General features: G+C 41.8%; 1 protein-coding gene and 1 pseudogene across 3 annotated transcripts in view; one reads left to right on the forward strand and one right to left on the reverse strand.

Annotated features, from left to right (window-relative positions):
* The first annotated feature begins 2,189 nt into the window (after window positions 1-2,189).
* GPAT4 (glycerol-3-phosphate acyltransferase 4) overlaps window positions 2,190-26,559 on the forward strand; it is a 37,707-nt gene continuing 13,337 nt past the window's right edge. Inside the window, exons 1-4 of one of the 2 annotated variants that reach the window (XM_081127106.1) lie at window positions 2,190-2,382; window positions 16,604-17,615; window positions 25,713-25,782; window positions 25,948-26,248. In XM_081127106.1, coding sequence (XP_080983232.1) covers window positions 17,427-17,615; window positions 25,713-25,782; window positions 25,948-26,248 — 560 coding nt within the window. In that variant the 5' untranslated portion in view covers window positions 2,190-2,382; window positions 16,604-17,426. Of the gene's footprint in view, window positions 2,383-11,223; window positions 11,359-16,603; window positions 17,616-25,712; window positions 25,783-25,947; window positions 26,249-26,559 lie in introns of those variants that run through there. The other variant, XM_081127107.1, reaches the window with a different exon arrangement.
* LOC308552397 (small ribosomal subunit protein eS27 pseudogene) lies at window positions 9,238-9,504 on the reverse strand (annotated as a pseudogene). Its single transcript has one exon. The product of its transcript is annotated as a small ribosomal subunit protein eS27 pseudogene (transcript).

The raw sequence follows: 26,559 nt of genomic DNA on the forward strand, positions 1-26,559 counted from the left end.
CTCATTCCTAAAAATGAATATAACAGAGATTTGCCCAGATCATTGACCTTTGCAAACAAAACTTTGAAGCCTAATGGAACTATATTAAGCCAGTTCTAGTTGGTTTTGTCTTCAGAGGGAAGTTTGATTCCTTGCTGTGCTAACGAAGTTTAGAGAATGTGCCAGCAAATGCTTGTGTACTCTCGTGTGTGTGTGTGTGTGTGTGTATGTGTGTGTGTGTACCCAATAACTGAGTCCACTATTTGGTTGGGCAAAGAATCAATCAACACTATTTTCGTTGAGTCTCTTACATGTGAGAAGCATTTTTAAATTTCAAAATTATTATATACAAAGAATTATACTCTCAATGGCAAAGATTGTGAAAAAATGTAAACATGAACACACAGGAGGGCAGAGCAGGTGATGGACTACTTGTAAGTTCTGACTGGTTCTGGGGCAGGAAAGAAGACCAGATATAAGAACCTGAAGAGCATTTAAGATGGGGCGGCCACTTTAAAACCCTCTCCCTAGCACTGGGGAGGACACAAAAATGTATGATGTCCAGTTTCTTCTTAATCTAGTTGAAGATTAGACACAGCCATGAGTTCATTCTTCAACTTTGGATCATTGAGACCCTGGAAAAAACTGGCCATATGGTGAGTGAGGGCTCAGTGAAGGTGTATTGAATGGATGGATAAATGACTGAGTTCATAAATATGTGGTAAGTCCCAAATAGGCCTGGTCACATTTAGTGTGGGGATGAGCGGTCCAGTGTTTTGGTACAGAGTCATCATTCTTAGAGTCAGATTTTGAGGTCTAAGAATGTGGACTTCACCCCCAAGCTTTATTATCAGATTATTTAACATGGAATAACAATATGACAACAGTATGTAGAATAAACGAGGAGGGGGGAGGGCTTGGTACTGGAGGCAAAAAACCCCACCAAAACAGGTCTTTTAAGAACAGGAAAAAGAAGGGCTAATTTTCTTTTTAAGGAGAACCAATTTTACGGGAGATAAGCTTGGGTTAGGCAGTTTGAAGTCTGAAGAGATAGTGAGAAATTCACGTGCAAACTCCTGCAGGCACCAGCTGGACTTCAGTAGAGAGAGGAGCTCCAAATGCAGGCAGACCTGGGAAGGCTGCAGCAGGGAGGGAGCGTGTTGGCTTCACTAGTGAGGCAGATGAGAGGGAGGGCTGGTGGTGGTGGTGATGGTGGTGGTGGTGGTGGTGGTGGTGGTGGTGATGGTGATGGTGGTGGTGGTGGTGGTGGTGGTGGTGGTGATGGTGGTGGTGGTGGTGGTGGTGGTGGTGATGGTGGTGATGGTGGTGGTGGTGGTGGTGGTGGTGGTGGTGATGGTGATGGTGGTGGTGGTGGTGGTGGTGGTGGTGATGGTGGTGGTGGTGGTGGTGGTGGTGGTGATGGTGGTGGTGGTGGTGGTGGTGATGGTGGTGGTGGTGATGGTGGTGGTGGTGGTGGTGGTGGTGGTGATGGTGGTGGTGGTGGTGATGGTGGTGGTGGTGATGGTGATGGTGATGGTGGTGGTGGTGGTGATGGTGGTGGTGGTGATGGTGATGGTGATGGTGGTGGTGGTGATGGTGATGGTGGTGGTGATGGTGGTGGTGGTGGTGGTGGTGGTGGTGATGGTGGTGATGGTGATGGTGGTGGTGGTGGTGATGGTGGTGGTGGTGGTGGTGGTGATGGTGGTGATGGTGATGGTGATGGTGGTGGTGGTGGTGGTGGTGGTGGTGGTGGTGGTGGCGGCGACGGCAGCTAACACTTCTCGAATACCAGACCGTGAGCTAAGTTCTTTACATACAGAGCTGTATGTCCCTCATCCATACTCACCACAGCCCCGAAATGCAACGTAAGTTAGCCACTCAAGCCTCCTCTGGCTAATGAGGGCTGATACCACCCTCGCCAGAGCTCATGCCACGAAAGCTTGGGGAAGTAGCCGGCATTGGGGCCCTATTTAGGAAGCGCACCTCCTATCAGAGCAGGAATCCCGGCGCCACGCGCCACGCGAGGTGCAGGCGACCAGGGCCTAGGGGGCACCGTCCCAGCCGCTGCAGCACCTGGCCCGCCCCGGGCTGCTGCTCCCCGCGCGCCGGACGGCGGCTCGGCGGCTCCCCCGCGCGCCCACCCGGGCGGAGGACGCGGCGCCGCCTCCCCGCCCCGCCCCTCGCCTCGGAGTCCCCGCCCGACGCGGCCCGCGCGCGCCCGGGCGAGGTGGGGGCGCGAGATTAGGCGGCGGGCGGGGTGGAGTGGGACGCGAGGGGTCACGTCAAAGCGGCGTAGACAAAGGGCGGGCGCGCGCACGTCCCTACGCACGCCCGGCCGGCGGCGGCGGGCCAGGGGGAGGGGCCGGCACCAGAGGGATTTGGAGCCTCGGAGCCTCGCGGTCGGTGAGTAGGAGCGGCCGGCTCCCTCCTGAAGGTCACCGGCCTCCGGGGAGCCGACCGCGGAGCGTGGGGTTCGGGGCGAGGGGCCTGCGGCCCGGGGACGCCCTGCCTACGCTGCGCCAGCGTCAGGAGGCACCATCGCCGCTTCCTGGGGTTAACCCGGCCGGTGGGAGGGTTCCGCCCCTCGGCCGCAGTGGAACAGTCCGCGCCCCTTCCGCCGCCTCGGCGCCGGGAGCCGGGACCCCGCGCGGCGCCGCGCCCGCCGCGCCCTCCTCCCCGGCCCTCCTCCCGGCCCTCGGGGCTCCGGCCCGGCCCGGCCGCGGACTCGCCGGTCCTCTCGAATCCCGGGGCCGGCGGCGCGCCCGCCCCTAGCGCAGGAGCGCCGCTGGTGAGGCGGACGGGGGTGTTAGCCATCGCGGGGAAGCGCCTCGCCTGTAATTTCTTTTCCGTGTCCTTCGGCTTTCCGGGGATGTATGTTCGCTTCTCTGGTTCTCCCAGGGAGCCCCATGTTTTCTGTCTTTGCCCCGAAATCCCTTGCCTTTCCGTTTTGATTTCACGCCCTGTGATCACCCTCCCACCAGAGGGTCTTGTTTATTTCCTCACTTTCCGCTTCACGTAGGGCTTTAACTTTTGCAGTTGGAAACTTAGGGAAGATGTACCACAGGAACCATCATAGCTCGGCGCCGTGGAAGGAAGTTCCACACTGTTGTGTGGATTAGTGCCTCTCGCTGCCCATGCCCCCCGTGCCACGGAGCTTCTCATTGACAGATAACCGTGAGAGCCGTTGAAGAATTTCCTGTCTGGTTCATTTTCCTTAATTTTGGCCGGACTTTGAGTAGCTCTGCTTAGTTTCATGTCTTGTAGATTCTATCTGAACCCAAGGGAGAGGGTGTGAAAAGCACTTATCCTTATGCCAGACACCGTGTAGAGGAGAGCCCTGTAATAACGCCAGTTCGGTATTCTTTTCCCACTTTGACAGTGATGTCGTTTTTTTTCAACTTTATATTATGGAGAATTGCAGACATACAACAGTCGATAGGGTAGTGAACCAGCAGGTCCCCGTCATCCAGCCCCAACAGCTCACTGTGTAGCTAAGCCTGTCCCATCCATGTCCCTCCGCTTCCCCCTCCCTTGTATCCCTGGGATAAATCCTTGGTGGCAAAAGTAGCTTGAACTTCAAAATAAAAAGTGCTGTCAAACAGTCATGTACTTTTATTGGGACAGTCTACTATTCTAAGTCCTTCAGCTAAGAAACAACATATAGCTTTGGAGGAGGACTAGAAAAAGGTGTCCAAAATGATCAAGCTGCTGGAGGGCAGGGTAAAAGGAAGCCTTTCAGGTCTGCATGAGAACTTGCAGGTCATCGTGGCTAACTTTCCATTTTCGATGAGCCCTCAAGGCCCAGAGAAGTTCAGTGACTTGTCCAGATCTACAGGGAATTAAGAGGCTGAACTGAGGCTGAGGAGACATCTCCCAGCTCCCAGTTAGTTCACTCTTTCCACTTTGCCATACTGCTTGCCTTTAGGTCATCTTCAGGAAAGAGAAGTGTGTGGGAGGGTTGTGATTGAAAGCTCTCACAATGAAGGGTTTGTACTGGTAAATGTGAAAGACTTTTCCACCAAGCTCTCGGGGATATATATATATATATATATATATATATATATATATGCCTTAAATTATTTCTTAAACTACATTTGGGGCAAATGTCTAGTTATAGCTTTTCAGAAACATGGGAAAATTGTGACCCTAGAGCTAGAATAGCAGACTGATATAATAAGAACAAGCTTTTAAAAGATTTAGATAACATTCACAGCTATTTTAATAGTATTTGGAGTATACCCCAGAGGTTTTGCTCTTGATAGCAGAGAGAACAATAGCACTCCCATAAAACATTCTTTTTTGCTATTAACAGATAAGAGGCCTGGGCTGGATGAATTGTGGAGTTAGGCTCTTTTTTTCTTCTACAAAACCACAGTGTGCATTTTCTAGCATACTTTATGCTATTAAATTTCCCTATCTCAAGAATGACAGATAAGTTCAGTACTTGTACTTGTGCCTCAGTTTTCTTACCCTTAATATGGGAATATTCTCCCTCCAAGGAATTCTGTGATCAAGGGTATCTTTGTATACAGAGTTCCTTGAGTTCAGTTTATATAATGTGACATAATTGTTTATAAATTTTCTTTCAGGGCAGACTTTTGTGAGTTTGTGACCTAAATAACAGTAGTTATCGTGCACATCCAGTTTGTGGATATACCACCAAAATAACAGCATTTGGGTGTCTGGGTAAATCATTACCCCTTAAGACATGGAGGGGGGAATTGTGTGTTTTGTGTGGTTGTTTGTATTTGTGGTGTTACAAAGAGTGGTTAGTCTTTGCTGTGGTTAGTCTTTGCTGTTTTCTGCTAAACAATAAACCACTTCTCTCATCTGTATGCACGTTACAAAAGGTTACCTTTTATTTGAAAAAATCTTTTTCTGGAGATAAGAAGCAATAGATCTAAGCTTGAACTTACTGCAGAATTGTTTCTTCAAGTAAAAGAGCCTCATTGTGGTATGTCATTTACATCTTACTGTATCATTATGCTTATGGGGAGGACTTGACCAAATAGCATCAATTCCATGTATCACTAAGCTACATAATAATGCTTACTGTAGCATGATGGATGCTTTGTAAGAGTACAGAACTTTAGAGTTAGGAAAATTACAAGTTCTTGGAGTTTTTCCAAATTCCTTTAAGGTACTCTTTCTCCTTTAAAACACATATATACAGATCATATGCACATGCCACATAATCACAGGAGCTTGTCTCCTTTTTTGGGCCCTTTTTAAATTTTGTCTTATATAATAGTTCTTAGTGTGTTTGGATTGTACCTCCTATTAAGATCTGCAATACTAGAATAGTGCTTTGTAAAAAGTAGGAGCATAATACATTTTTGTTGACTTTTTGAATTAAAAAACAGAAACTGGTGAGGAAACTTAAATCCAGGGAAGCTAAGTGACTAATAGATCAGGTAGTAACCAAGCTGTGGCTCAAACCTAAGATAGCTCCTGAGTTTTAGGTGTTAACACCTTCCATTGTAGCATTTTATTCACACCTTGGAGGAGTAGGGAAGGGAAAAAGTATTGTGTGTGTGTGTGTGTGTGTGTGTGTGTGTATTTTTTTTTTTTTTACCACTTGGAGATATATTACTTTCAGGTTCTGCTTTGAAAGTATTTGATCTGCCCGGCTGGGCATGGCTCAGTGGTTGAGCATCAACCTAGGATCTAGGAGATGGTGGTTCAATTTCCCCGTCAGGGCATATGCCTGGGTTGCTGGCTTGATTCCCAGTTGGGGGTGTGCAGGAGGCAGCTGATCAATGACTCACTCATCATTGATGTTTCAACTCTCTCCCTCTCCCTTCCTCTCTCTGAAATCAATAAAGATACATTAAAAAAAAAAAAAAAGGTATTTCATCAATGCTAGACAGTAGAAATATAAGCCAATGATAGCCACTTTTAAAAAAGGTAAAAAGAAACAGGTGAAAATAATTTTAAGAATATATTTTATTTAACCCAAATTATCCAGAATATCACTTCAACGTGTAGTCAATATATACATTATACATTATTAATGAGACCTTTACATTCATTTTTTTCATCCTAAGTCATTGAAATCCAGCATGTACTTTACAACACATTTCAGTTCGGACTAGCCACATTTCAAATGCTCAGGAATCACATGTGGTTTAGTGGCTGCTGTGTTGGACCGCACAGAATCACTGTCAGCTGAACGTAAATAAAGATGGGAGTGTCTTATGTTGCTCAGTAACATTCCATTCTGAGGTTAAAGTGGAGTTTCTGGTTGTGGTCAGTGGTTTTTTCTTTCATGTGCTGGTGATTTTTCTTTGCACAATTAGGATTGTTTTGAATTTGTGGTGAATTGATGGAAGAAATCTGTTTCATAAATTTTGTACCTTTGTGACAAAATGCTTTCCCTTTTTTTTTAGTCTGTGGGATTAATTTCCTCTTTTTTTTTTTTTTTTTTTAACTCTCTATTGATTTCAGAGAGAGGAAGGGAGAAGGAGAGAGAGATAGAAACATCAATGATGAGTCATTGACTGGCTGCCTCCTGCACACCCTCGTCTGGGGATCGAGCCTGCAACCCAGGAACGTGCCCTGACCAGGAATTGAACCACGATCTCCTGGATCATAGGTCGATGCTCAACCGCTGAGCCATGCTGGCCGGCATTTTAAGTAAGACTGCATAGTCACTGGGGAGAAGACACTTGACTTTTAAAAAATGGCCAGTAACAAAATTCAGTAATAAAATAACCTAATAAAAAATGGGCCAAAGACTTGAACATTTCACCAGAGAAGATATACAGATGGCAAAGTAGCACATGAAAAGATGCTTATATCATTGATCATTAGAGAAATGCAAATTGAAACTTTGAGATACCACCTCATATCCATTAGTATGTCTAAAATTAAAATACAGATCATGTCAAGTGTTGAAGATGCAGAACTTTCATACACTGCTGGTGAGAATGCAAAATGGTACAACCAGTTTAGAAAGCAGTTTGGCAGTTTTATAAAAAGCTAAACATACACCTACCTTAGCCTCAATCATTCCACTCCTTGGTATTTACCCAAGAGAAGTGAAAGCATATGTGCATACAGATCCTTGTAGATAGCAGCTTTATTTGTAGCAGTCAGTAGGTGCATGGATAAGCATGGTGGTATAGCCATGCAATAGAATAGATACAGCTCAGCAGTTAAAAGGAATGAACTATTAACACGTGCAGCAACTTGAAAGATTCTCAGAATAATTATGCTGAGTGAAATAAACCAGAAAAAAAGATTTTTAAAGAAAAGAAAAAAAGGCCAGGAAGTTGTTTCCAGTGACATATACAATACTCAAGTGTAAAAGCACCAGTTTTGAAATTGAGCTGTCAGAGCAGTGTTCAGGTCTGATAATGAAATGCCTTGGGTCTTACAGCTCCAGCAAATCAATTTGTTTTTCTTAAAGCGATGGCCAGACTATCAAAATAGTCTGCATCCTTCGTCCTTTCCCCAGCTTTGAAGATAGGTTGCTTTCGGGCGAAGTTGAACCATATTACTTATTACCCAGTCCAAACTCTAGGCAAGGGGAAAATACTAAGGTCAGAGTGACCTTAGTTAAGACCAAGACCCTGAAACTGACTTTATTCTTGTGTTCTTCGTGGTGAATTGAGTTATCCTTCAGCCTATCTTATCCTGGCTTTGCCTTGGACCATTTATTTTATCCAGTATTGATGCTGGCTCTATGTATATGCTTGGTTTTTCAGCACTTCAGCTTCTCTCTAACCTAGTAGCTCCAAGTGCTGCCCTGTTTCTTTGGAAACATTTATACACATTCCTCCTAAGCTATAGCATCCTATTCAAGCAAATTTTGTTTATTTATTTATTTTTATTTTTTTAATCCTCACCCGAGGGTATTTTTTCCATTGCTTTTCAGAGAGAGTGGAAGGGGGGGGGAGAGAGAGAGAGGGAGAGAAACATTGACATGAGAAAGACACATCAATTGGTTGCCTCCCGCACCCTCCCTGACCCGGGCGGGGATTGAGCCTGCAACCCAGGTATGTGCCCTTGACCGGAATTGAACCCCAGACTCTTCAGTCCTCTGGCCGACCCTCTAACCACTGAGCAAACTGGCCAGGGCTTCAAGCAAATTTATACAGTACTCTGCTGCTCTGATACACTTGATGTTAAATTGACCTCTGCACATATTTCTGTTATGCTTGTGCACACATTTGTTTATCATCACATCAGAATTGGCACATTCGATGGGTCTGTGTCTTGAAAGTACACTAGGAAAAATGGGTGACACTGCAAAGCAAATGAGAAGTCAGCCTGGGGAGCAGATCTGAGTTCTAGTTCTGCCTCTGTTACTGGCCAATTTTTAAAATTGTTCCAGTTATTTAACCCTTCCAAGGTTCAGTTATTTGAGCCATAAAAAAAAGAGGTTGGACTAGAATTCTCAATGGTTGACTAATAAAGTTGCAGTTTATCATTTTATTATTATTGCTTCCAGCTTTGTAGTAACAATTACTTAGTAGTAACTTCCGTTTATTGAGTACTTTGTGTCAGGCACTATACTGATCACTTGATAATGCATTCTATTCAGTCTTCACAGCAGTACCACAAGATACATATTACTCTCATTTTATAGATGAGAAAACTGAAGCATGGAAAGTTGGTTTATTTTCCTGAGGTCATGTAACTAGAAAGTAATGGAGACCAGTTTAGAATGCAGCATGTCTGATTCCCTATGTTGAACCGTCATGCTTTACTGCTTCTCTGACATTGTACTATTTTGCGTAAAGACACATAGCCAAAAATCTTGCATTGGAAAGGAGTTTTAAAACATCTGGTCTAACCACCATAATGTGTCTACCACCCCGTAGAATCTAGTTATGGGTCAATATCTTCCTAAACAGTCTATTCTCCTTTTTTAAAAAAGGTATTTTAATTGATTTTTAGAGGGAGTGGGAGGGAGGGAGAGAGAAACTTTGATGTGAGAGTGTAACATCTATCTACTGCCTGCTGCATGCCCCCTACCGGGGACCAGGCCTGCACCCCAGGCATGTGCCCTAATCTGAAATTGAACAGCGACCTCTTTGTGTCGAACAGGACGACACCCAACCAAATGAGCCACACCTGCCAGGGCTAAACACTGTTCTTCTCCAACAACTCATTTGAGATTCTTTTTTTTTTAACAGCTTTATTGAGATACAATTCACATACAATATAATTCAGCCATTCAAAGTGTTTAATTCAGGTGTTTGATTTTTTTGTTTTTTAATCCAAAATGTGTTTATTGGGATGGTTCCCCACTCATCTTGATTTGAGTTGCTTTTCGTGCTGCTTACTTCTGAAGGAGCATACTCTGCAAGCCTTGCTTTTCCTCCTGTTAGCTGATAGGACAGTGGAGCAACCAGCACACAAAACTACCATTTTTGCAGGGCTAAAGACGGTGGTGATTTTATAGCGTCATGGGCATTTCACATCCATGAAGTAGGAATTGGGGCTCTGCACCAGGTGCTGCTTGTGTTTCCTCTCCTCTTCTGGAGAGGGATGAAGGAGATCCTTAGCGAGAGGCATGTTGCTGTGGGGAGGTTGTCACTGCCAAAAAGGTACAATTCAGGTTTTTAGTATATTCACAGATAATATGTAACTATCACCACAGTCAATTTTAGAATATTTTTATTAACTCAAAAAGAAACCTCATCTTTTTTAGTTATTACTCCTCTGTCTTTGTGTTCTCCCCACCCTAAGTAACCACTAATCTACTTACTTTCTAAAGATTTAAATTCATATTATGGAATCACATAATATGAATGTGACTGGCTTCTTTCACTCAGCATGATGTTTTCAAGGTTCATCCATATTGTAGCAACTATCAATACTTCATTCCTTTTTATGGCTGAATAATATTCCATTTGTCAATGTAAGAACATACAAACCTATTCAAGCAAATTTCTTATACTCCACTACTCCCCTAAATTTTTATAAAAACTTAATTTCAGTCAAACAGAGGATACTTTTGGAAGCAAGATCTCAATAGACTGAGAAAAATGCTTCGGAAAATAGAAGTTTGCAGTTTCTTTTATGCATTTGAGATTAAGGAGGGTACATAAATAGATTACATGAGGTGGAAGAAAGCAAGGCAGAGATCAGAATATGGGTTAGTTTATGTGTTCTGTTGCAGGTGGTTACACTTTAAAAAGAGAGATCTGAAAGGGGGCGTGTTTCAAAGGTGTGTCAGCCTAGATGCACAGAAATAATAGGGTTTGCTTAAGGCAAAGATAAGCATTTTACTAAAGTTATATGCCTGGGGCATGACTACCCACCATGACATGCCCAGTGAGGAATTTATGATCAGATCACCTTGTGAGGTAACTTTCTATAGAACCCCTTTTTTCATCCACACCTTGTATGGATAAACACATTTTGTTTATTGCTTCAGTTGATGGACATTTAGGTTGTTTCTACTTTTTGGCTATTCTGAATAATACTGCTATAAACATTGGAACAATTTTTGTGTGTGGAGAGTTTTTTTTTTAGTTCTCTTGACTATATACCTAGGAAGGGAACTGCTGGGTCATATGGTAACTATGTTTAACCATTTGAGGGACTACCAGACTGTTTTCCAAGGTGGTTGTACCATCGTACATTGCCACCAGCAGTGTGAGGGTGTGTACCCCTGTAACTGCCAACCGAAATAGCAATTCTCTTGTCTCGGTGGCCAGAGCAAATCTGCCGTTTCTGGATGACAGTGCTCTCTAATGCTGAATGGCTTCTACCAGATTTCAGGGTCAACGATGTAGTTAGATCTCACCAACTCTCTTACATGTGTACTTTGTCTGTGTTCTCTTTTTAAGTTAGAGAACTAGATACACTTTACTTATAGGTAATTGTAATCAAAGATAGATAGTGGGTTGTCTTCTCAGTTTCTAGTTGTTTTTTGTTGAGTTAACTGGTAACCCTTAACCCAGTAGTTTGCAACTCTTGGCTACACATTATAATCACCCAAGTCTCTTAAAAGCAAATTGGGTCCCAGAGATTCTGATTTATTTCATCTGGGTTGTGGCCTAGGTGAGCCAAATGTACATCCTGGGTAGAGAATCAGTGCAACCAGTAGTGGCCATGGGAACGGTTCTGGCTGGGTCTTCTGAGGGCTCACACTGCTCACATCTCAGCCAGCTGGGCATGGATATCTATTTAATTGACTCAGAATTACTGTGACAGTCTTTGTCTTTGCTGGAGCACTCACACAGGGTGCCATCTTTAAGCATGAAACATTTTTCCTGATTTCTACAGGTCTTGTTTCCTCTCAGTGTGATTTGGCAGTACTGGCTCTGGCTGTTTTGCCTCCTGTCAGGCAGGCCCCCTGCAGTTTCTGAATGGAATCAGCATGATCCAGCCGTTTTAGGGGATTTCAAGCACCTTAGGCAGGTAATAGTTGAAACCGGATCTCTCATTAGTGTAATGTCATGACTTCTTGGGAAATACCTTCAAATGTCACATCCTCCATCCTGGTAACAGGAACTTAGAATAGTAATAATAATAGTTAATATATTTTGAGCATTTGCCTTGCTCTAGGCATTATGAAAGTGTTTTATTTTTGTTATCTTGTAATTTTGAACATTACTTCTAATAGGTATTGTTGAATAGAAGCTTAAAGAGATTAGGTAATTTACCTGAAGTCATTCACACTGCTGGTTAAGTGGTAAAGTCAGGATTCAGACACTGGTGTGTTTCTTTTGATTTTTGAACCATGAGACTATTACCTATTCAAAATGAGAAATATAATTTTAAAGATACCAACAAGATAAATAGCCGCCCCTAGAGGCAGCTGCTATGGCCAGTCATTTGTGTATCTTTCCAGATGTGTATCTCTGTGAGTACACATGAATTGTATATATTTTTCCTTTTCCTCCCTCCCTCACAGTCGATATTTATTGTGGACATTGCTCTGTATCTAACTGGGAGATTGTTTCTTAGTGCTTATGTATATGTGTGTCTCTTTTTTAATCCATGAATAGTATTCAGTTGTATCCTCTATTAGTGAACATTGATGTTTCTTTTGATATTACAAACAGTGCTTCATTCAGTAACCTTGCACATATAGCATCTTGCACATGCTTCAGTACAGGGTTTCTCATCCTCAGCACTGTTGACATTTGGGCTGGGTAATTCTTTGTGTAGGAGCTGGCCTGTGCGTTATAGGGTGTTTAGCACATTCCTGCTCTCTGTGCACTGCATGCCAGTAGCACCCCGTCCCAAGCTGTGACAACCAAAAATGTCTGCAGACATTACCAAACGTTCCACGAGGGAGTAAAAAATTGCCCGTGGTTGAGAACCACTGTTCTAATTTGTCTTTAGGATAAATTTTTAGAAGTAGAATTGCTGGAACTAAGGTTATATACATTTAAAATTGTGACGGTGATCACTAAATTGTTCTCCATAGAGACTGTACCATTTTACACTAACCAGCAGTAATTGAGGGTATTTTCTCATTTTTACTAATACTTTGGTTTATAGAAAAATTTTTCTGCTGTCTTACTGTATTTTAATTCATAATTCAGCTAGTGTTATTATTGAGCACTAGTGCTTGCTAGGCATGTAGTATTTTTTGGCTTGTGGGTTTTGTGACATACTTTGAAATGCCTTCCTCTGTCTAGCCCTCTTAAAGTTTGGTACCAAGAACTGAAAATACTCTCGTTTTCTTCTGATCATGATGAAATGATAATGCATACCATTTATTGAGATAGACATTGTGCTTGGTGTACTTTAAAAATGCATTATTGCTGTGTAACCTAAGCATTTATTTGTAATAAAATGCGTATCTTTTTCCTTTTGAGTTGGTGTGTAGCATCTCTCTGGACACAGTCTGGTGGTCACAATCTCCTGAAGTAGGATGTGCCACAGAGAGCTAGCTGAAAAGAAGCATTTGATTCTGCAGTTAGGAATCATGACAGTTCTGGCCTTGTGATTTGGTCAGAATTGGTTTAGATGCCCCAGTTTAAGTTTGTAAGTTCCCTCTGTTATTTTTCTCTTCCAGGACACTCTTCCTTGTAAATCATCATTGTGTGAAATGATGGCTTCGTGTATGCTTATTTGGTTAATACTTGTCTCTAATGAGTATCTAACACCTAACAGTGAAGATTTGTCGAATGCATGAGAACTGAGGTACACTGGAAATTGGGTTATTGGGGAGCCTAAAAGCCCAGATTTGCCATTCAGAGGGGTGAAGAGTTTAGTCAGCTTAGCAGTGGGCTCTGTCACATTCCTAGAACAAAGTCATCTTCCCTCCTAAAAAAGTCAGAACTAGTTGGTCTTTATGTTTTTCTCTGGATCATTTGGGTTGTTGGGGCAACTTTGGTCCAGATGACTCAGTGAGTTTGGCTGAAAGCTGGCATTTTAGAGAATGAGTAGATGCTTCTTAGAGTTCATGGCTTCCCTGCCTCATGCTTAAGGAGTCATGTTCTATTTACCTGAGAGAAAGTGATATCCTCTTCTAAGTGAGCAGTTACCTGGAAATTGTAGTGTGATTGAGTTCTGATGTGAGCAGTTCTCTGATATTTCCAGTATGGCACAGTTACCTCTGGCTTTCATGACTGCTTTGCTTATCCAGCAAGATGTTTAGAACCCTGTTTGATAACCGTAGCTTACTTGCTTTTTCTCTACTTCTAAGAATTTATATGAGAATTGTTTAGTGTTGGCCAGATAACTTGTTTGGCTAGTTTTACTGTTCTCTGTCCTGGAGTCTGCTACTGGTAAACAAGAACTCAGGTGGGGCGGACAGTAAGGGGAAGTTCACTACCTCTCAAGAGGAAGAGCAGCTGCATCACGGGTCAGTAAACTTTCTTTTGTAAAGGATCAGATGGTAGATAGTTTAGGCTTTTCCAACCCTGGTCTCTGTCACATATTATTTTTTGTTTTTACAACTCTTTAAAGATGTAAAAACCATTCCTAGGTCATGAGCCTTATAAAAACAGTCCATAGCCAGATTTGGTCCATAGCGTCATGATGATTTGCCAACCCCTGGACTAGGTGAAGAAATTAGTTGATTGCTTAAAAGCATTTAATGTTTTGGGGACATGAACCCTGTATAACCTTTGAAATTCTTAGTTGATTGTGATCCAAAGAAACTCTGGCATGGGAAGTCAAAGTGACCCTACTTTCAGTCACCCTGGGTCTGTGGAACTCAAGGTAACCTTGGCCACAGTGACAGCAGCTGTCCAGTGGGACAGAGTTCTTGCTGCCTCTTTCCCATGGGAGTAGTGGGCAAGGGTGACCAGGATGGAAGAGTGGAATAGAAGTGCGACCCTTGAATTAGGCTGGAATTAGACAGGTTTAAGGAATACAGTGTTTCAGACAGCAAATTAAGTTGATTTAGTCTTAGAAATACATCTAATTTCCTGGACCTCTGTTGGGATGTAGTTACAAATCTGGCATGTATAATCAGTTTGGCTAGTTTATAAAAATGAAAGAGCAGGTTTGTACCTTGGATTCTGAGAAGAGCACCAAATTCTGATTCTTGAGTCCAGATTTGCCTTGTGGTTTTTCTCTGATCACAAGAAGTTCTGTAGAGTAGGCCTGGCATGAAGGAAGTATTCACTTATTTCAAGGTAGCCTGGCAGGTAGGAGAGCATAATGGGTAAAGAGCATGGGCTCTGAGACAGATATACGTGTCCAGATTTCTACTCTACCACTCACTAGATGTGTGATCAGGGTAACTTACTTCATCCTCGAAGCCTCAGTCTCCTTACCTGTAAATAGTAATGACGATAATAACTCCACCATAGGGTTGTTGTGAGAATGAAGTGAGGAGCGTATATATAATATGTGTATTATATTAGCTCAGTGTCTGTCCTGTTAGTATTCGATAAGTGTTAGCAATAATAACCGTAATGTGGAAGTGGAAGATGTTGAGGACCAGATACAGGAACTAGTATTTGTGACTTGGTGCCACTGAACTGTCATGTCTTTTAACCACTAGATGTGTGGGACTATAATGGGAGCAGTAATGGGTTAGGAGTTAGAAGAATTGGATCTGTGTCTACCTTGCTTGGTGTCCTAATTGGTAAAAATTGAAATAATATGTGTTGACAGATTGTAACATCACATATGAAAGAGGTGAGTTCTATAAAGCAATGGACAAAATTTAAGGTAAAGTCAGTAGCCTGTTTGTTCATTCTTGAACTTCTTAACGAATTGGAATAGAGCCTGAAGGTGATTGGTGTGAAGCCAAAATGTTTGTAGAGGGGCTTGATAAGATGCTCCCAAGTTCAAGACTTGCATTGGTAAATTGTAGTTAGCGTGAGTAGTATAAAACTGGAATATTTTTGTGAGATACTTGAAATAGTGGAATTTTAAAAAGGAGTGTTTATATTAAGGGAAAGGAACCAATCTAAAAAGGCTACATACAGTATGATTCCAATTATATTCTGGAAAAGGCAAAACTATGGAGACAGTAAAAAGAGTGTTGATTGCTGGGGGTTAGGGGCAGGGAAGGATCAGAGCACAGGATTTTTAGAGCAGTGAAAATATTCTGTGTGATACTGTAATGTAATGATGGATACAAATGTTGTCATACGTTTGTCCAAACCCATAGGATGTACAGCAAGAGTGAATCGTAATGTAAACGATGGATTTTGAGTGATTATGATGTGTTAATGTAGGTTCATCAATTGTAACAAATGTAGCTGTCTGGTGGGGGATGTTGATAATGGAGGAGGCCTTGTTACATATGTGGGGGCAGGGGCCATAAGAGAAATCTCTGTATCTCCCTCTTAATTTTGTTGTAAACCAAAAACTGCTCTAAAAAATAGGTTTTTTTAAAAAAGGGAATGGCCAGTGTGGGGAGATAGGCTGGAGGAGTTTAATCTCTATTTAGAAAATGTGACAGTATCTTGTAAAATTAAAACTATATATTTCCTTTTCCCCTGCAGTTCCCTTTCTAGGAATTTATCCTGAAAGTATATTTGCTTTATATTTTGTGTGCTGAGTCATGTATGCACGTACGTGGTTATTCATTACATTATTTATAACACCACAAAAGTGGAAACATTGGTGTCCAACTGCAGAAAACTAGTTAACTAAATCAATTAACTAATTCTTAGTCAAAAACTATGTATCTGTAAAAAGTGAGGGAGCTATGTGTGTGCTGATTGAACACTCTTCCATGATGTTAACCTAAAAACAAAACAAACAGCAAGGTGAAGAATAGTGTTCGTTGTATGCCATCATTATTGTTGCCAGATGGGGGATAGAAAAGATCAGTTATGATTTACTTGTATAAGCATAGAACAGCGGGAAGAATACAAAGCTCGTAATGTGGCTGCATCTGGACATGCTCTCTGGGTACTGGGGTACAGGTAGGAGGGGGATTTACTTTTCACACTATACTTTCTTTATCTTTTCAAATGTGTCTTACTCCCTAGATTTTGTATTCAGAAAGTTGAGCAGCCATAGATTATATCATTGGAGTTGAAAACTATGAAACATTGGTGTGTGTTTTCCTCCCACATTTGTGTCTGCCACCTGTTACTCTGCGCAGTCCCTTTGACCTTGATGACTTGAGAAGCTGACAATGACTCTAGGCTTACCCTAAAACAGTCCCCCACCCCCAAAGCATGTTGACGTTTGTCCTCCCAATTTGTGTGACTGACGGTGCTTCTGTTTTCACCCCCAGCTTTGGCAGCATGTAAGCAGCTTCTCGCCAAGAACCCAGGTCACCGCTGAGAAGGGGGCCTTAGGGAGAAGAATATCCAGAGGAAACCAATGCCAGGAGCGTCTGGAATTACACTCACCGCAGGCAGCATGAGACATTCTGTGCCAGCATCTGTGTCCTCCTGGCAAAGACTGTAGCTGTCCAGGTAGGAGGGTCCTGGAAGCGGCGCGCACCAGGAGCCTCTCTAGAGGAAGAATGGGGCCAGATATGAACTCTCTACAGTGAACAAAATTTTCAGCTTATGAAGGAATTTTAAGTAAAACAGTTATTTAATTTCCACATATTCAAGTTCCGTAGCCTTCTGTGTGGCGTGCCAGCAGTCACCCCCCCCCCCCCTTCCACAGGAGTTATCAGGATATTTCTGGCACCAAGTTGAACTCTTCTTGGTACTTCTGGCAATGACAGATCTTCAGGACAGATTTATCTGCTAAATGCTCTTGGGCAGGAAAAAAAGTAAAACTCTGGAAGCAGTATAAGGGTAGCAGAGCAGAGATCCCTCCCTCGCTGCTCACTGTCACAGAAAATCAGCCTGGACTCGAATGAAGATTCATCCTGCCTCATTCACCTCCAGAGCCCACCTGTTCCAGGGAGATCTGGTGTTTTCAGGCTGCTTCCTGTGGCCCTTTTTACTATCGTTCTACTCCCAAGCTTTCTCTCCAGGCCGTTGAATGATGTGAACTTTGGAATGGAGTTTGTTTTCTGTTGGGAACTTGCTTCCTTTCCTGGGCTGGTGCTGTCTGAGAGGACCATCTGAAGGCTGTGTTTTGTTCTTAGGGAGGAGGGCATGGCCATGCCTGGACCCTCCACCATGTTCCTGTTGCTGCCTTTTGATAGCCTGATTGTCAACCTTCTGGGCATCTCCCTGACTGTCCTCTTCACCCTCCTCCTTGTTTTCATCATAGTCCCCGCTATTTTTGGAGTATCCTTTGGTATTCGAAAGTTCTACATGAAAACGTTGTTAAAAATCTTTGCGGTGAGTTGTGCTGTTTACAAATGGTTGCTTCACAGAGGAGGAAGAGAGTTCTTCTCTGGTTGGTGGTTCTCTCTTTATTGGATATAGAGAAAGTTGGGAGAGTGGGAAGTGGCATTTTGAGTAAAAAGAGTAACTAAATGTGTGCTTGTAAAAGGCTTTAGCAGCCTTTCTTTTGAGCAAAGGTACTTGTGTATTTGATTCATCTCAGCAAAGGAACCTATTCCATGACTCTACACGTTCCGTGTTTATTTCAAAGAGGGGGCCTTAAAATTGAAGGGAAAAAAAACACTGCCAGACCCCACTTATGTAACAGATACTGAGACAAAGCTGCTGCTGAAATATTCCCTCATTGATAAGTATGGGAGAGTTTTTTTTCTCTCCTTCAAATTTTTATTTTAAATAGGTTCTTGCATTTCAGACCAAAATAATTAGTTTTAAAAAAGGGCATTTGATGAAGTTTTATTTTCTTGAAGGTAGAGGAGATGGATAATAAATTCCTTAACATATGTCAGAACCTAATTAATCATACTGATAAACAAAAACTGGTCATAATGTAAAAGAAATGCATGAGAAGTGTATTTCCTCTAAGCTGTTCTGTGCCCCAAGACTTTTATTTTTATTTTATTTTATTTTTTAATTGATTGATTTTTAGAGAGAAGGGAAAGAGAGAAACTTTGATTTGCTGTTCCACTTATTTATACATTCATTGGTTGGTTCTTGTATGTGTTCTGACTGGGGATCGAACTCACAACCAAGACTTTTAATATCCAAAGATTTGGTAATTTTTAGCAATATCTGTTTTCACTCATCACCAAATCTTTACGTATATTTTTCTACAACTTGAGACCACTTATAATTTGAGAAATGCACTTAAAATAGTAAAAACAGTATTTAAGTATGCACTTAAAATAGTAAATATAGTATTATTTGTTCATATAGATCTAATAACAGTTTACAGAATAATTTCATTCATTTTTCTTTGGTTTCTTATAATTCTGCAGTGGATAGGTTACCTACATTTTATTAGTGAAGAAATAGAGACTCAGAAAAATGGTGAACTATATGAAATGTTTTATTACAGTGGGAAATTTTTAAATGTATATCATTGAATATTGGGTGCTGTCTTTTGGTATTTAATATTCCTATAAAAGTATGATTTCTTTATATTTTGAAAATTGAGGTGAAATTGACATAAAATGAATCATTTTAAGGTGAACAATTTAGTGGCATTAACTGTATTCACAATGCTACACAACCACCAGCTCTACCTAGTTCCACAGCATTTTCTTTACTCCAAAAGGGAACCCCATACTTATTAAGCAGTTACCCCCGCTTTCCCCTCCCCCAGCTCCTGGTAACCAGGAAGGAGTCTGTTTCTGGATTTACCTATTCTGGATATTTCATGTAAATAGAATCATATTAAATATGCTCTTTTGTGTCTAATGGGCTTCATTCATTTAGCATAAAGTTTTCAAGAATCATCCACTTGGTAACATGTTTCAGTACTCTTTTAATGGCTGAATAATATTTTATTGTGTGTCTTCACCATAATTTGCTTAATGATTGATGGGCTGTTTCCACCTTCTGGCTATTTTCAATAGTACTGCTATGTATATATGTACTTGTTGAGTACCTGTTTTCAGTAATATGATTTTTGAGCACTGCTTATGGTCTCGGGTTATCTAGTTCTTCGCTACTCAGGGAGAGGTCTGGAGACCAGCAGCATGAGGATCACCTAAGAGATGGTTAGAAATGGAGGTCTCAGGCCCACTCCAGACCTACTGAATTATAATTTGCATTTCAACAAGATTCAGGTGATTCATATGTACATTGAAGTTTGAGAAGTGGTACTTGAATCAATCTTTGAACTAGTTACTAATGTATTGCGTTTATTTTAACTAACCAGGGAATCTAATTTTCTTAAGTTTCAGTCCAAGAAAATCTTCAGTAGAGCCAGGGTACCTGTGGACCATATAACTTACTACCCATGCCCTTTTGTCACTGTGACAAAAATGTATACCAGTATAGAATCAGTAGAACAGCTCATAAGCTTTTAGGAGATAACAAGTGATGTCTAGCTTTTATTCAAGTTTATAAGCAAGTGATTAATTCATAGACCTGTGGAGATCCTTAGTTTTTAAACATAGAAATAGGAGTTATCAGCCTCTAGGGGTCTTCTGTAGTAGCTAAGATTTTTTAACTTGGATCACTTTGGGTGGGACAAAGGCCTAGAATCCAGGTATACTCCCTACTCCATTTTGAAAATACCCCCCCAAATCAATATTTTTAAGTTCATAGCCAGGTAAATCTTCCATATTATGACTGTATTTTTAAATGTACATTCTTGTGACTTTTAGGGTAGATGGAAAATTCATTAAATATATATTGTTTGGCCAATCCATAGACAGGTAATCTTATGCCATCAGTGACTCTGCTGACCACATCTTGAAAATCACTGGTTTGGGGCACACTGATTTAGAAGTGATAATGGAAGTAACGTGTATATATGTGTGTGTACATATGTGTTCCCCTTTTTTCGCCTCAAGATTTAGAATTTCAAGAACTAGATTTGCACCTCTTATTTCCTAGAGATGTGGATCAGGCATTCAACGGGCCCTATTTCTCCGTCCTATTGAGTATCGTGGGTAATTACTACTTGGTGACAAGCTAGAGTAAGGGGTGGGCTAGAAAGAACTGATACATACCAACAAGGGCATAGGGTGGCTCACTCTCTAATAAGGGTTACTGCTCTGAATTGATCTTAATGGATAGTAAGAACTGAATGCGGTTTTTTTAATCAGCAGTAGTATTAGATATGTTAGATTTGGCCAAACTGGTTTTAGATCTTGGAAAGCATACATCTGTATATCCATGTATACATCTAAAATACACCTATACTTGTGGGTGGTTTTTAATAGAGGAGATATTTTTATTTTGCCTTTATTTAGCCTCTTCATTCCCTTCTAAATTGGGTTGATTGTGTGTGTGTGTGTGTGTATATATATATATATATATATATATATAAATAAAATTTTGCAGCTGGAATAAAGCTCAGTGATTGTGTTAACCCTGAGGGTCTATCTCTTCCAACTGCACATTTGAATCACCTGAGAAAGCCATTTTAAAAGTACTTATTTGGGAACACTAGAATCTCCCCAGAGATTCTGATTTAATTGGTCTGGGTGGGCATCTTTTAAAACTTTCCAAGTGATTCTGATGTCTGCCATCGAAAGATGGAGTCTGACTTCCTCTTGAGTGGGGACCTTCTTATGACTTGTTTCTCACAAATAGAAAGTGTTGTGTGTGACATGTGAGATTAGGTTAGAAAGGGCAGTGTAACTGCTGTCTGATTCCTGGGATGCTTAAGCCCAGGCCACACATAAGTGTTCCAGCTCACAGCCCCAGGGGGCTCTGACAACCAGCATCAGTGCCTCACACAGGAGTGAGCAAGCCTTCGGAGAGGTCCAGCCCCCAGCCTTTGAGCCACACTGCTGATTCCACACTCTGTAATTCGAAGATTCCTGAGCAAAATGAATGATGGTAGTGTTTTAAGCCACTGAGTTATAGGGGGGTTTGTTATGTAGCAATAGATAACCAAACATAATATAATATTAAAGAATTTTAAACATTCATTCATGATCTACAGCTTACAGCACCTTAAAATCTTTTTGCATTACCTTTCAGTCTTTGGCAATACACTGTTTTATGGTTGTGTTGATAGCATGTACATAAAATTTAGTATCTGTGTTTTATCAGCCATTTTTGCATTGTACTAGATAATGTCAAGTATTAAAACTGGATATCTAATACACCTGTGCATTTGACGGACCCAAGTAAACCCTGGCTTAACAACTAGTTTCCCATTATTAGTTCTTTTTTCTATGTAAAAGAACCTTGGTATGATACCTGCCAGGGAGGGAATATAGAGAGAATATGGGTGGGTCAGTGTCTTTTCTGTTACCTCTCCTGGAATACTTAAGCCAGTGCAGGTCCTTTTAATGCTGAGTCATGGAAAATCTCCATGTGCAGAGGGCAGCATATTATTTAAAGTGTTTTAGTTTTCTTATAATGTTTGTGCTCCAGATTTACCCTCAAGACAGTGGTCAGGGTATTGTTTGGGGTAGAATTCCTAGGAGTGGACTTTCAGCTGAGTTGAGAATGTTTTGGGAAGGAGAGAAGAAAGCCTGGCTGTAAAGGAGAAAGATGAATATAAACATTGTGAGTTATCTTGCTGACATGGGAAGGGTTGATCGGGTCAGGTTAGAGAGGGTGGGAGAGTTGTAATCTGATAAACATTAAACTCCAAGACAGAATTGATTGATGGAGAGTCATAGAAACCATGAGGAAATTGAATAGACTGTGCAGGTAGTGGTAATGGGGTGGCATGAACATGAGTTTCTAAATCCAGGGCTTTTCCTACCAGCTCTTAAACTTGACCTAAGTCATCAGACGTTCCAGTCTGCTTCCTCAGAGAATGGGAGTAGTAATACATACCTCCCATGATTATGAGTGAATGAGGTCATTTTAATCAGGTATGTCCTCCCTGCCCCGTGAGAAGGGCAATTTTAACATAGCCTTGAGTAGCTTAAATGATGAAATCAAGAAGAGGAGAGTGTGATATGATGGGGTAGGTGATGCGAAGTAGTTTTAGGTTTTGTCATTTCAGGTTTATCTTTACATATGGACCTTGATGAAAGGAAATATTGGGAGTTGGTTAATTAAATGCAGCCTTTAAAGACTGCGTACTAAGTGCAAGGCACTCTATCAGATTATGCTGGAATTCCAAACGGGTAGGTTCTGGCTCCTGCTCCTCACTGTATTTATTATAGTCCAGTCGGAAGGACAAGTAGATGCACACACAACTGGTTCATACTGCGATGACAGTTAAAATACACAAACCAAGTAAAATTCTGACTGCAGGAACTGGGTAGATAACATTTTATATAAGATGTTGGCGTTTGAACTGGATCTTAAAAAGCAAAATCATTCTAGAAGTGCCGATGAGAAATACAGTCTTATTTAGAGACAGTACGTAGTTGTATAGAGCAAAAATGTTGGGTGCATGGAGGGAATAAGGTAGACCATAAAGCTGAGTATTTTCATTAGGCGTTGAGAAGCCATTGAAGGTTTCTTAGCAAAGAAGTGATATGGTCAGTTTGGCAGCATGCGTTCGGATGGGTAGGAGGAAGGAAAGAGCAATTAAAGAGTTGTTGAATTAGTAGTGTAGGCTGGAGAAGAAGCCAGTGAACAAAGGGAGTGGCATGACACAGAGGCAGCTGTGAAAGACAGCCTCAGGGGAGGATTGATAGGAGTTGGTGACAGATGGGAAGCCTGAAAGCTTGGGTGACAGAGGGATAGTGATCTCAGCACTAGAGGAGGAGGGCTGGATACACACTGGGGGTTGGAAGGAGGTAGGCTGCCTTTAATTCTCAACCTGCTGGATGGTGAGGGCTGGTGGGACTTGGTGTGGAGATGACCAGCAGGTGGTTGGAAATGTGAGGTTGGCACTTTTGTGAAGTCAAAATTTGTAGATTTGGCAGCAGCTACTTAGAGGTTATAGCTGAAGCAGGGAAAGAAGAGAGGGTTGTTAAAAGATGTAGCCTTTGCTTGGGACTTAGAAGGTAATGGATGACGGGAGCCGGATTTTAAGGGTCTGATTCTTTGGGTATGTCTAGCTAGTTCATAGGAAAATGCAATGGAAGCTGCATTTGGAGGGGAAGGTTTCTGCTGAGATTACTGTTGCTAAGACTGTTAGACCTTATCATGTGATTAGTTCCTAAATTGTAGGTCCAGTGGAATGAATAACTAGTGATAAAGTGCACCATCGAACCATCTGCATTTCACCTTCCAAGGTCTGCCTTGGGTTTAGTGTTACCTAGGAGTGCAGCATTGTTTGTTAATGCCCTTAAATGGTCTCTTCTCTGTCCGCTAGAAGCTGAAAAGGGAATAATTTAGTAATCTGATACTGACAGGGTAGTAAATGGCATCTCACAGGGGAAGGGAGAGGTTTATAAGGAAATGAACTGTGAACCTAGGATTTTCAGTTTTATTCTGGATATCTAAGCACTGTACTTCTTAAAGTGACAGCGCAGAGAAGCCAGTTGTGTAGTTATCAGACGTTGCTAATGTGCAGCGCCCCTTTCATTCAGTCCTCTGCATCAGGGTGAAGTAAGCCAGCCATTCCTTCACGGGCTATTCCCAGCTAATGACTGGGTTCCTCCAACCCTGCCTCCTTTTTCTTACTCTTGTGGCTGGACAGGTCTTTCCTAAACACAGAAGCATTTTCTAATGTACAAAGGAGGAGGGCAAAGGGATGTTTATGACAGAGCTTTGTCATAGAGCTAGAAGACATAGAATCTTATTTAAGCAGTACTTTTCCAATGAAAATAAAAAACCACAGCCATCTTAAATTTTGCATCGTGAAGCAGTCCTCACAGACATAATTCTAGTGTTCAGGAGGTCTGACGTCATATGTTACGTGCCTGTTGCATCCTAATCTAAGTATCAGAATTGTCAGTACAAAGCCAGTTCTGATTGTGTTCTGTTTTTCTGATTCTGACTATGCTTACGGTACAAATACAGAGTCTTGGCCAAAATGGAAAGCCCTTTAAACTCTGGTTGAGTGACTTGTCTGTGTGCCAGGCTGGTTGTGAACTTCTTGCCCCTCATTCACCTCTTCCCTACAGGCAGTTCATCTTCCTCCACATTAGGGTCATTTTCTTCTAGAAAATATCATCCGTGCATAGAGCCAAAAGATATCACTGGCTAAATATCTGAAATACAGAAACTGCGTTATGTGAGTTTTTTTGCCTCAGACCTTGCTTTAGTGGGTGACTCTGTAAGCCATCTGTTTTTTTAGACAGTGGAGTTTGAAGAAATTTCCAGATGAGATCAGATCACTGATTAAACTCATGTCCTGTTTTTGGCTTTGCTTTTGGCTTTTGCTAATACTTCAGGCTCTGCCAGAAAAATCCACACCAAGTGCTTTGGGCCATGTGGATTTTGCTGTGTCATAGAATGAAAGAGTTCTTTCCCACCTTGCATAACTGGAAACAGTTTGAAAAGACACTTTTTAAGATATCTGTTTTATTTCTTTGATCACCATGGATATAACTTTCTATTCAGTGACAACATATTCCTGTAGGTAATAAGTGAGCTCATGTTTTCACCTCTCACTATTTGATAGTGGGAGAGACCCAGCCTCTGACTCTCTTTAGTTAAAAGGATTTTAATGAAGGAAGGGAGGTTCAGGAAGAGCCTCTTTTTTCTAGATCTCTTCCAGAGTTGATTATTATTTCAGTAATAATGAGGACAATTAGGGTATTAGGCAGTTGCCCTTTCATTTGATTCTAAGTGATCTCGTGATGTAGGAGGTTAACGTACTATCATTCTCTTTTGTAGATAGAAAGGACCAATATTCAGAGTGTTGGGATGAGTTACTTAAGGGATAAAAGTGTCACACTTGGGATTTGAACCTAGATTTTTTTTTGGTTAAATCTCCAAATACTTTCCTAACACTTTTTTTTTTTTTTAACACTGAGCCACTCTCAAGCCTTTCTATATCAAGTGGGGTTCTTCTGTTAAAAGGTTACTTAGAGGGTGAATGGACAGTCCAGACATGTCTATTATTTAAATCCTTTTACCTACTTGAAAACTAAAATTGTCACTTTCTTGGAATAATTTGGGAGGTATGCAGCATCAGGTGGCAGGCAGTAGCTTAAAGGGTGCTTGATTTTGCTGTTTGTGAATAGCTGCTGTTTGGTAGTAAAGAAGGAGTATGTGAGGTCCACGTACTGCCTGCTAGGGAGTTCCTTAAGGAACCTGGGACAGAGGGTTAGTCAGGGAGAAGCTATAAACTTACCCACACCCCTGAGATTCCAGCTCTTTCCTGTAGGTGGCTTAACTCTTGGTCTTAGTTATCAAGGGGGGCAACTGCTCTAGTACGAGAGAGCTTTGAACTTACTTTCACAATGGGTGCTTTTTTGGCTACAATCTAATCTTGGGTGATGGGTTGAGGCTTTCACGGAATGGAAATGGAGGTGCTCCCTGAAAAAAAAAGGATTTCATTCTTAATTGTTACCGTTTTTCCCCCTGCAGTGGGCGACCCTGAGAATGGAGAGAGGAGCCAAAGAGAAGAACCACCAACTCTACAAACCCTACACCAATGGTAAGACTGGGTCTTGGGCCTTACCCTAGAAGCTCCCTCTGAAGTGTGTTCCTGAATGCTTTAGTTCCCCACAGACGCTTCACTGCGTGAAAGGTGGGCTGTATACAGAGTATTTTTAACAGGCGTTCTCCCAGCATGCTGCTCAATGGGGGTTCTCTTTTGCAGGAATTATTGCAAAAGATCCCACTTCACTAGAAGAGGAGATCAAAGAAATTCGTCGAAGTGGTAGCAGTAAGGCTCTGGATAATACTCCAGAGTTTGAGCTCTCTGACATTTTCTACTTCTGCCGGAAAGGAATGGAGACCATTATGGATGATGAGGTGACAAAGAGATTCTCAGCTGAGGAATTGGAGTCCTGGAACCTGCTGAGCAGAACCAATTACAACTTCCAGTACATCAGCCTCCGGCTCACTATCCTGTGGGGCTTAGGAGTGCTGATTCGGTATTGCTTCCTCCTGCCTCTCAGGTGAGGGCAGGGCCCAAAGAGGGGACTAAGGACCTGAGCTGCTGCTGCCTAAGCCCCATGCATGATCTGCTTACCTGTGTCTGCTTGCTTTGTTTTCCCATTTTAAAAAGGATAGTAGGATTCTTTCATTGGCCAGTCCCTCTGGCCCTTGGAAGGGTACACTGGTGATTATTCTTTAAAGACCCTGGATTCTCTGCATATCAGACAGAAATAGTTAGATTTCTGAAGACAAGTTGCTTATCTAGATGGACAAAACACAGGGACAGGGAACATGATGTGCTTTCTGGCCACTCCTCCCTGGGCAGGGCTTA

The sequence above is a fragment of the Miniopterus schreibersii genome, assembly GCF_964146895.1.
Source record: "Miniopterus schreibersii genome assembly, chromosome: 2".
NCBI lineage: Eukaryota > Metazoa > Chordata > Mammalia > Chiroptera > Miniopteridae > Miniopterus > Miniopterus schreibersii.